At 37.7% G+C, this 11,698-nt stretch overlaps 1 protein-coding gene across 1 annotated transcript in view; it reads right to left on the bottom strand.

Annotated features, from left to right (window-relative positions):
• The window catches only part of BCL7A (BCL tumor suppressor 7A), a 15,579-nt gene extending 3,937 nt beyond the window's left edge, over positions 1-11,642 (bottom strand). Inside the window, exons 1-4 of the mRNA XM_026859972.1 lie at positions 11,533-11,642; positions 7,753-7,834; positions 4,235-4,331; positions 2,049-2,308 (exon numbers count right to left, since the gene is read on the bottom strand). Coding sequence (XP_026715773.1) covers positions 2,049-2,308; positions 4,235-4,331; positions 7,753-7,834; positions 11,533-11,567 — 474 coding nt within the window. The 5' untranslated portion in view covers positions 11,568-11,642. The remainder of the gene's footprint in view (positions 1-2,048; positions 2,309-4,234; positions 4,332-7,752; positions 7,835-11,532) is intronic.
• Between the last annotated feature and the right edge of the window lie 56 nt (positions 11,643-11,698).

Below are 11,698 nucleotides of genomic sequence, written 5' to 3'. Positions count from 1 at the left end.
AAAAAAAAAAAAAAAAAAAAAAATCACAAACCAAACAAACAAAAACCACCACACAAACCCGAACTCCTCTGCTGTAAAAGGTCAGTTATATTTCCTTCAGCACCCACATCAAGAACAGTGGAAGGACTGGAACCCATTCTTTCCTTCACCTCATTTAAAAATCCTTTTTGACTTGAATGAATTCTCAGAAGTACACATGGAGTCATTTTATAAAGTGATCTCTCCACAGGTCCCTGACCCAAGAAACATATAAATTTATTCCAGATGAAGAGAAATGCAAGGATCAAAATTTTTTTTTGGACAACTTTGCTTAATGAAGATGACATAACCAGCAAGTAATGGGTATTTTTGTGGTAGACTGTATAAAATGCATCACAAGCATTTCTGAAAGTTTCTCTGACCGAATTCAGGATAAAGTGATGCCTGCAACGAGCAGCCTCAAAGATCATATTCAGCAAACTCGGACAGAATCATCTTCCTTCCACGTCTCACCAGAAAAGCATGTTCGTACTGATAGAGAAACAAGTCCCTAGTGTCAGAAGGAATTTCAATTTCTGTTGTATGTGTCTCAGCATATACTACAACCTGAGCAGGGAGTGAGTGCTCTGTGCTGTGCCCATCTCCCCATGACAAAAACACGCTGAAGAGCAACTTCCACAACGGGCAGCTCCTCGCTGCTGCCTTCTCTTCCAGTCACTGCTGACAGCTCTCTGGGCAAGGGCACCCATAGTTTAAACTGCCCCAAGCTATTCCGATGCCGGAAACGCCTTGTTTACGCAGCAAAACGTTCCAAATCCATCTGTTTTCTTCGAGAAGTCCACGTTAGGCAGTTCTGACCACTCAAACAGTCCCCTAGCTTCAAGGAACCTCCCCGATATCAGTGTAGTAACATACAACAGACTTACAAGGTCATTAACCTTATCCAGTGGAATAACGTCACAGCTCCAGGGGTTTATTTGATCGTAACACTTCAGTAGTTAAATAACTATTTAATAAATATTTAAACACGGCCTACAACCAATAGGAAAAAACCACATTAATAGCAGGGGGGTTTTGCCATTACTTCTCCCAGTAACTGGCTCTGGAACTAATCCAGAGAACTTGGTATGATTTTCCCTGAACCTAAATTTAGTCCAGGGAGCATGTATGCTATGTAACAACTTCACACAAGCAGGTTCAGGCAACATTAGACCTAGGAGTAAATCATTTACTGTGACGAAATATGCTAGTTGAGATTTTCTTTGAAGGATATGACGTTCTGATTTATTTCAATTTGGTGACAATTTTAACCCCAATTAACAATGGCTACCTTTAACATACTTAACCATTCTGGTATTACCAAGATAAAAGCTCTAAATTTAAATTGGTTACTGGATCTACTGAGCTAAGAACTAAATCAGGAGCACATAATTTAATTGCTTTGCTATGGGAAGAATTCTGCAACCAAACCATCAGAATGGTGTTAAGGACATTTTTTATCTGTTATAATAGGATGAAGAAAGTTATCTTCCCAAAAATATAAATACAGAGCATGTTTCAATTACCCAAAATACCATTTAAAGAGTGAGGTTCAGAACAATCTCTTGACCCATATGTATTTTTAATCTGTGCACAACTGCAGTACAATAACTGTAACACTTCCAGATAATTAGGACAGAATTCAGAGCTAACTTTTGAATAAATAACTAGCAGGGTTAAGAAAAAAAGAAAGCTTACATTGAAGTTTACACAATTAAAAAAAATAATTTCAAAGTATCTCAACTCTAACACTAGATAATGAACATTCACAGATCTACAAAAGTAATACTTTCCAGGATTTGTATGATTACATGGTAGCAGCCATTTTAAAGATGATTTTAAATTATTTCATCTTTCAAGACTGAGATTATGACAACAATAAACCAAGTATTTTTTTAGTTTCCTCTCTGAAAAGACCCTGAATGTCAATCTGACCTTCCCAGTTGTATGGAAGGAACACCAGTAGGCCAGAGAGATTATGGCCCATTTTCATATAAATGCTGAGAATTCAAAACCCATTTATTTTAAACTGTTATTATCCAGTTCTTAAAATGGATAAGGAAATGATATACTGAAGAACAGCATTTTTTGTTTGACTTTGAAGATGGTCTTTTCAGCTTACCTTCTGAACCAGGCTGCTCCTTTGCTTCTGTCTGAGTTTCGTCAGACTTGACTTCAGTGCCGTCTGCTTGTGTTGCCAAGTTCTGTTCTGGTGCTGGACTTGAATTACTACTGTTTTCTTGTTTTATTGGAGAAGCATCAGCTATTGAACTCTGGTTGCTATTGTCATCTGTTAACAAAAGAGTTGAAAACAAGAAGGTCTCATTTGACAAGATAAAAAGCACATCTTAATTCTAACCTATTTTTCCTGCATTACTGCCTCACAACACGATATAGTCTAGCTTGGTGGGGATCAAGTCCAAGCATTTAGACTAACATGCTGACTAACTTTTTTTCTACACCACCACAATTTGGGTCTTGCATCCTATGCTGTAATACAGGAGTTTTCTAGCAGATAACTAAAAATCAGAAAACTTAACAAAAAATGCTCTAGTATTATACAATAAAACTAATACTTCTTCAAAAAGAAACCAGAATTTTGTAATATGATTAAAACAGATCAGCTGAAGCAACAGTCTCATTTTGTAGTTCATATAACATTTAAGTTTAGCTCATTAAGAGTTCATGCTGCAGATTTACAAATAACCCATCACTACAATGTTCAGATGAGCAGACCGTTTTTGAACTGTGTCCCAAAGGTCAAAAGAAAACCCCAAACCCACAACAAAACAAGCCCCAACAAATCCCCATCAAGGCAAAATGTAACACCTAGTCCCAATATCGATAGTTTCTAAGTGATGATTGTCCAGAATATTCTCCAGCCTCCAAAAACTTGGACCACAGTAACTTTCTGCAGTACAGACCACGTCTCTCTAGTTAACAGGAAATATTCTGCCTGTACCCTACTCCTGTGACAACCAGACAGTGGTTAATTATCTCAGCTAATATTTTATGGATTGCAGCAGGGTGCAACTTCCTGTCATCTTTAAGACAGGTCTAACAACCACAGGTAACCAAAAGGGAAGCTTCTGCTCCCTGAAGAAAACTAACCCAGAGGACCCTTATTATTTCAATTACTAGCATGCAAGTCCATCTGCCTCCTTCTGCATCTGTACAATCACTACATCCAAAGGAGTTCAGGAACAAATAGCTGGTGATGGGACCATCTCTTGTCAGAGCAGCTTGAAGTCAGACCAGATTAAGTGTATCATAAAATTGTACAGTATGGCTTAAAAACACAAGAGATATATGATAAAAAAGCAAGTAGTATATTCACTTCATGGATGGGAGACACAAGATTTAAGAAAGTTAAATGATCTGACCAAGGCAAAAGCTAAGAAGTTTGAAGCAGATGAAAAACTAATCCAGATCTGAAAATCCTGCTCAGTTGCTTGCAAGACCATATTTGATGCGAAGGCTGCAAAAAGCAACCAGGAGGCAATACAAATGCAAATAAAACTGAAGGGAAAAATTTACAACCCACTAAAAAGTGATCCCTTCTTATCAGTTCAAACAGCGCTTCATTCTCAGCCATAATTGTTATCCAAACACCTAGAAAGTAAAAAATGGAAACAAGAGCTGAGCTGTGCAAGCTCCTCTGTAATTAACACTCAACAGTTCACTCTAAAAAAATTTAAAAAATTTAAAAAATAGTGCCTGACTGGCAAGCAAAAAAATGCTTCTTAACCAGGTGATTTCATCAGGCTGAAGCAAAAGGAAGACACCACAGAACCAGAGCTCATTTTCTTGGCTCTTACAGAATTCTTCTGACCTGAATCACCTACAGAGTTAAAAAGCACAAAACCCACACAAATTACAGTAGGTGCTGCTGAGGCTTTGGGGATTCTTTTGGTTCTTCAAGCAGCAAACCCAACGGAGTTACTACTTCACCTGAATGGAGAATTTGGAATGGTTTCTATTTTTATTTTCGTATTTAGCTCCACTAACAATCTTTTCCCCACACACAGCCCGGATAAAAATGGCATTTAAACAACTGTCAGTACATCCACAGAAGTCCAAAGACCTAAAGAACTATCTGATGCTATTTTCACTTTGACTTAATCATGCTGTCCATACATCTAAGTGACGGAGAATCTGACACTGTCAGCTTATACCTTCATAGCAGGGTAATTGGGGCTGACCTTCTCCCACTCACCATGCATGTCCATCATCCCTGGAGAGGAGCTGTTCTCTGGAGTGGTCACTTCCGAGCCACATTTTTCATCTTTGCCTTTTTTCTTATTTTTATTTTTCTGAAAAACAAAAGGTACCGCAAACAAATGAGACTATCACCATGAAGAGAAATCCATGTTGCAATGTAAAACCCTTCCGGCTCGTTACTTCTGTAAGCATCTCTCTCCATTTCAAGTGAGAAATAAAGCCACTGTAATAATAACTGACATTATCAATAATGCCCTAGTCCCAATAACTGCAGGGCTGTTTTCCTAATTGTATTCTTCATGACACAAAACACTAGGATATATAGGGGTTTTATCCAGAAATTCTAATAACAGTCAGCACTTAGACATGTTTTTCATCTTCAAACAACTGCACAATTTTTGTAAAAGGTACAAAAGTTCTCAATAATACCCCTCAGTCTACAAACAGGGAATCTGAGGCACGATGATTAAATGGCTTGTGGAAACTGAGTCGGAGAACTTGGGAGGTGCTGGCTGCTAACTTTGTACTCCGTTCAAAGAGCTACAAAAGCAAGGTCAAACGAACCTCTGCTACACCGGGAAAAAGGAAGAACATTGCTGATCAGAGGCAGGGCTAAGAATAATGAAAATACCCTATTTCTGAGCTCGGAATTCTGCTCACTGTATGGTTTATTCATATCAACACACCGCTACAAAACTCAGTGCATTCTCATAGGAGAAAGCCTGTAGAATACACCTAGACAATATGCACGCATGCACAACAGCAATGGTACCAGATCTAGAATTTTAACACTAAAGAGACAGCTTTTTACCTCTTTCTCAATGACCAACACTGCAGAGACCTCCTCCTTCTCTACAACTAATGCTGTTTCTCCATTAAAACTAAAAGATGGATTAAGAAAAATCAGATTGGCCTAAAACAGAGAGCACAAGCAAGACAGTCCTACATGAACAATAGGTCACAACATGCTCATGACCAAAAAACAGTATGGACTGCAAGCATTAAAACAAAGGAAGAGACAGTGGCATCCATCACGTGGAAAATCTGCGTCTGCTAAGGGATGCAGCATTTTCAATTAAGAGGTGACGTAATCAGTCTCACAGGAGAAAGAGCCAGCTGCACTGCTTTTGGAGGATCCTGCGTGCCTGCTGAGAAGACAATTAAAAACCTGACTCTAGGAAGAACACTCAACAACCCATCCATTCGGGTAAGACAGTGTCCTCCAACGAGGGGAGGAACTAAAATCACAATCAAACGTTGTCTAGGACTGCAGAAAAAAATTCAACAAGTGATATCTAGAAGGACTTTTCCATCTGTTTTAAATCGATTATTAGGCTTATTTTTAAACTGTACTTTTACATCAGAGAAGCCAGACTTTATTCCCTAATATGTGAAACAGGTGAAAGCACATGGACTTCTTTACCTCTGCAAAATGAAAGTTCAGAGGGGACATAATCTCTCCCAGATTTGCTTGTGAGCTTTTTTTTTTTAAGGTAAAAAGGACAATGTTGCCTTAAGAGAAATACTGAAAAACGACAGCGAGCAATTTAAGCTGAAACGTTTTTTTAAAAGAAAGTTTAACCATCAAAGTGGTGAAGTTCTACAACAGCCTTCCAAAACTAGTAGGAGGAAAAAGCCTAGCTAATTCTAGTTCAAAGAAATGTCAAAGTGTCTTAGGAACAACATGGGGGCCGGGGGGGAAGTAACCTAATCTGTGTTCACTAAAATCAAGGACAACTTCCATTTGAAACATGAAGCAGTAAAAAAAGATCCCATTCTCTTATTCTAATAAAAAGTGAGTATACTGTCTGCTCCTTCACAGGATGAAATCAGATATAAAAGGATGTCCACATCAAAACTAAATAGCCAAGATGATCCCTACCTGGTATTTCTTTTAAAATATATGCACTTGTTTTAATTGTGAGAACTTCCAAAGCAAAAAGACAGAAACCTTACAGCATCAAGCCTGCAGTAACTGCTGCTGCACAACAGCCTCTACTTGCAATGAACAGAATTTGACTGTAGGACACTAAAGTAACTGAACAAGTGTCCCAATTTCAGCAAATCTGGAGCCTAAACCTAAAGATGACAGCTCAAAAAAACACCCCAATTAAACTCTGCACATAGAGGCCGTTATATAAACCCATTCTTAACAGAGAATCTGACCAGGTACCAGTCACCTTGAAAATTTAATCAGCAACTCACTCAAAATTCTGTTTCAAAATTCCATGGTACCCATCGCCCAGACGTACCTTAACTGCAGGAAAACCATTTCCAGAAGCCATAAGCCTAAATATCCTGAATAACTTAATTATCTCCCTCTCCCTCGGATAGCACAGCTTTTTCCCCATATGTATTATAAATAATAAAATCAAGACCAAACACTTCACGACTAGAAAGAACGAACAAGTTTCTGGTAAAGAAACAAAGAAAGGTTTCCCAATTCACAAGGGTTTACTCCACAGAGATGCTGCTCAAGCTTTGGAAGAATACAAGAGCCTTGCCACAACTCTGACAGTCACGGCAATCTGTGGTACAACCAAAGGCACAGAAAGAAACAAACTCAGTTAAAACAACGCTAATCAAAAATAGGTCTTGAATTTGAACTTTGAATTAGACAAGATCCCGACACTGTCTTGTCAGAAAAACCATCATTTCATGCATTTACTAACACAGTTTTCTTCCAGATAGGTCTTAACTCGTATTTCAAATAAAGTAAAAGCACACGATAGCCCAAGGAAGGAGCACCAAATTTAGGATAAATATTCTGTTGTATCTTTAATTCACTGTGGTACCGTGGATTAGTTTTCTCTCTATAACAATATTTCAATTTATAAAATGAGAGCATTGTTCATTTTGAAAAACAATTTGCAAGCCCTATCAACTTTGATATTCACACTTATTTCTATGCTACATGATTTGTATCATGGCACATGAACAGTGCACACTAAGAACATAAACATGATGCATACACAAAACATTTATCAAGAGAGAACACACATTACAATAGGAGCAAGTCTGCTCGGGCTGGACATCTTAATGCAAGTGATCTCAGTTCCACAGGATCTTCCTACCCTCGCTTCAGTGTTTTGCACCTATTTTTGAACAAAACAGCAGTGATGTGCAGATAGAATACATTTTCTGCACAGCTTCAAACCAGCTACTTTCCTTTAAAGCATCAGACAGAAGGAGGGGAAAAGTAATCAATGTCTTCACCTTTCCTCCCTGCCTCCCCCGTTATGATGTTAGAAAAAGGTTTCAAAAACCAGTTTCAAGTTTAACAGTTATCTGAGAACAGATCCAAGCTGACTCTGGGAAGACTGCCACCCACTGAACCATCACCATCACTTTCTGTAGAGATCAACATTTTCCCTACAGCTCTTCTATTCACTTGCAAGACCCACACCAGTCTTAGCTTAAAGGCTCAAAGCATAGACAGCATATTTCTTTTGACTTTCCCTAAACATGAGTGGCTACAACTTGAAAAAAGCAAGACATCTGCAGGATACTTACATCATCGACTTTAGGCTCTGTTACTGGTACCCATTTGTAAATCCTTAGGGATGTGTCGCCAACTGTCACCCACTTCTTCTCCCTATAAAATTACAATGCAGGAGAAGTTAAAGTTAAACTTCGGATTCAAAAGAAAGGGATCTACTACTGTAAGTTGTCAAGGATTTAAATAGGCTATTAAGTAGGATGATCTCTATTACATCGTCTTTAGTACTGCATTGTGCAAATTGTTCTCTGCATTTCAAAAACTTGTTAGAGCACTGCTAACCCCCAGATTTCTCAGGGCTGTTACTTGACTAGGTGAGTAACTGCAGTAGCAGTAATAAGATCTGGATTAAAGATACAGTTAGGAAGAACAGCTATTGAAAATGCAGATTTAATGCCTACAATTATCACTTAAGTTTCTAGAGAGCAAGAAGAGGTTTTAGACAGACCAGTGTGTTTTGATTGTCATGAAACTGTTTAATGGCATTAGAAATCTAAATGTATTTTTGACCATCTGAGGTTTGGTTTTGGGTAGAAATTTGCTGCTAGCAATTTAACGTTCACTCAACACTCCTGTCAGACAGCTCAGAAATTCTAGCCTCGGAACCAACAGCCTTATTGGTAGCAATATGTGCCGTGATGCAGAATTCAGACTCTGGAGAGCCTACCTCTCTTGGAAAGGAAAGGCTGAGGCTATCAGAGGGGAAAAGCATAACCTACAGCACTCTGTGCAGACCCCTGCCAGCCAGCCGTGAAGTCGTGACATTGACAAATTGTGAAGGAAATCTGGCTGGAGGGCGTCACGCAGACACAGAGTGTGGAGATGGAAAGGATGCTGAACACTTAGTGAAGGGGTTCGTTCCTTGAGCTCTTTACATCAGAATATTAAAAGAAGGTCCACAATGCCAGAGAAATTTCATCACATTTCTGTGATCGGTTTTCAGGTCACAGATTACCACTGCTGGTTCCTGGGTTTGTAATATAGCTCTGCAAATGGATCGATTAAAAGTTAACAACAAAGACCAATTCCAGTAAATATTCAGGAACATCTGAAATTAATTTGGCATGAGATCTCAAGCATTTTTCTTTTCCACATTTAAATAATAGATTTGGGACCCAGTTATAGATTTAAAAAAAAAAAAAAATGTTCTTTGCAGGATGGGAAAAGCTGGATGTGACTCCAAATATATATATGTGATAGCTCCATTTTTAGAAAGGGCTTCCAGAATCAAAAGCAGCCACATTGTACAAATGTCACAAACATCCTCCTGACTATTTGTTTTAGCTACTAAAGCCAATCTTGTTTGTTTTCCCTTTCGAGGAGACACTTTCCTGTTTAAAACAAAACAAAACAAAAACGCTAAATATGGCAATTTGATGGTTTAGATCTGTCCGCAAGGATATTTTAATTAAAAGTAAAAAATTTTCAGATTCATTTCTTTCCCACTACACTTCCTGGAGCAGACTTCTTCCTTAATGTGTTTAGATACATCCATTCGGGTACACTAGATGGCTAAAGTATGTCAAAACCCAATTTTACGCTGATTTGGAGCTCTACTGCTAGATGTGATAAAAATGACAGTGGAGATGAGGGCATGTCAATAATGAGAGCATACTTAATTGTGAAGATGATCATGATATAATTTTATTTTTATTTTTTTTTTAAGGACACAAGACAAACTAAACTTATTTCTACTTGAGAAATTAGTAGAAAGTAGAAATTCTACTAATTTCTCAAGTAGAAATTTCTCTACTTGAGAAATTAGTAGAATCAGTAGTAGAAAAAATCTACTTTGAAATTATGGAAATAAAACCAGCTGGGGTTTTGTTTTGGGTGTGGGGAAAGGTGAATAAATGCTTTTAAAAAATCAAGACTTTAGTCTTCTCCTACAGCAAAATATTACTTAGAGATGCTGCACTGGAAAACCAAAAGTTCAAGATACCTGTTAGCATCTCAAAGCAGCCTCACACAGCATCTTCACTGGACAGACTGTAGAACACAGGAGGAAACCTATATTAGTAACTTTTTCCTTCTAGTATTAAAGTTAGCCCTGACATTTTAATTCTTTTGAGCTTCTTAAGTACCACTTTAAGTTTTGATAACCCTCAGCTATAGGGATTTTTTTTTTTTTACTGAATTCAATACACAGTAATTCAGACAACAATGGGAATAAGGATATTTTGTGATGGAAGTACACCAACATCCCAGTCCTGCAAACACTTCTGGCTAAAAAGAAAACCCAACATCACACTGCTATTATTCAAATATTTTACATGTGTAAGCATTTACAGTATTGAAGGTTTAAGACCATTAAAGTATTAACAAGAAAAAAGAAGACAACCTCCCCTAAAACTTAATAAAATCATTGGCAGCACAGACACAAATTTGTTAACAAAGAAACGTAATGATTTTCAGACATTTAAGGTCAACAGGGTAAAATAACCTCAGGATTTAAGATGTTTACTGCAAATAAAGCTTCAAATATTATCTGTAATACTTACTGCCTTTCCGTTTCAAAATAAAAATCAAACCAACCCCCCCCCCAAAAAAAAACAGGCCCTCAAAACCACTTCTACTCTGAATTCTCAATTTTTATCTTTTGTGCAAAGACACCAGCCCAGCCTGCTGATCAGGGACTTTCCTTTTCATTTAGTTAGAATTGACAATTTACTGATGCTGCCCGTAACAATAAGTTTGCTAAATGCTGCACAAACCACAACATATTCTCGCTGACCAAATGCCGGAGTAGGAACGAGGAATTAATGAACTCTTGTGCCCATTCTCTTGTGAAACTTTCATTAGTTTCTCCAACTGTTTGCCTGTCTGCAAAATGGATCTGCCGTTGAACCCACCCATCCTGAGACCCTAACCAGAATTCCACCTCCGTAACTCTATTCCACCTTTGTGAAGCAATCACTAGGCAATGTTTTTTTATTGCACTGTCCCCTGTTATATTATATTGGTTGACCTCTATATTGACTGGTGGATTGGAAAAGGTGCTCGATGGAACACCATCAACCTGAGAGTTAATCAGGCTAAAAATGTGGCAATTATCAACTTTACTTGCTCACGTCTAGCTGACAAACTCCACAGCTTTACAAAAAAAATCATTTTTTCTGGTTTCAAACCTCTCATGTTCCTCCATGAATGACTCAGGAGTAACAAAACTGGAAAATGGCAAAACTTAAAATATATATATATAAAATAATTTCTTTTAATCTTCCACACTGAAAAGTATCTTAAATACTTTAGTTGTAGTAAACTCAGAGACTAATCAATGCAACAGAAATAAACCCTTACATTTATCTGAAATTATGTTAAAGCATTTTAGAATTCTGAACCGTATCTGCACAGCATTTAAAGGACAGCCAAGGATACATAGGGTAAGCATTAGTATCAACACTTCTTTAGTGCTTATGCCTGAGGCATACTAATATCGTAGAACTTACATAATTATACACTCAATTCCCCATTCTGAATAGCCCAAGACTCTTCAATATATTTCTATTTTGTATATTAACACTAAAGCTCCAAAGATGAATATCAAATTCCATGTATAAAGTAATATACCGGTGAGCAAACACAACAGTGTATATTACACTTATACACAAAGTGTCAAAGCAGCTTCTGCAGCAGCAATGAGTGCTAGAAACATTTGATGGCACAGAAACAGAAAGCCTTTACTGCCAATATATTATCATTCAAGAAAAGGCTTTCACACTTGTTTGGCCTTTTACCGTGACTATCATTCATCACAGTGATCTGTATTTACACAAGGATTTGCTCCCACATACCCCATCTTCTGTTGATGATCACGAAGTGACGTCATAATGCTGAATTTATCACATCACACTCACTTGCATTGCAACAGAGTTTGGTGAAAATCACAGAATTATGACCTCCCTGTGGGATCAAGCAAAGGAGAAAGGGGAATGGGAAAGAAAATGCCATTATTATACA

The sequence above is a fragment of the Athene cunicularia genome (genome assembly GCF_003259725.1).
Source record: "Athene cunicularia isolate RWA chromosome 15 unlocalized genomic scaffold, athCun1 chr15_part1, whole genome shotgun sequence".
NCBI classification, from domain to species: Eukaryota; Metazoa; Chordata; class Aves; order Strigiformes; family Strigidae; genus Athene; species Athene cunicularia.
The sequence above is the reverse complement of the archived record's forward strand: the minus strand, read 5'-3'. Positions and strand labels throughout refer to the sequence as shown.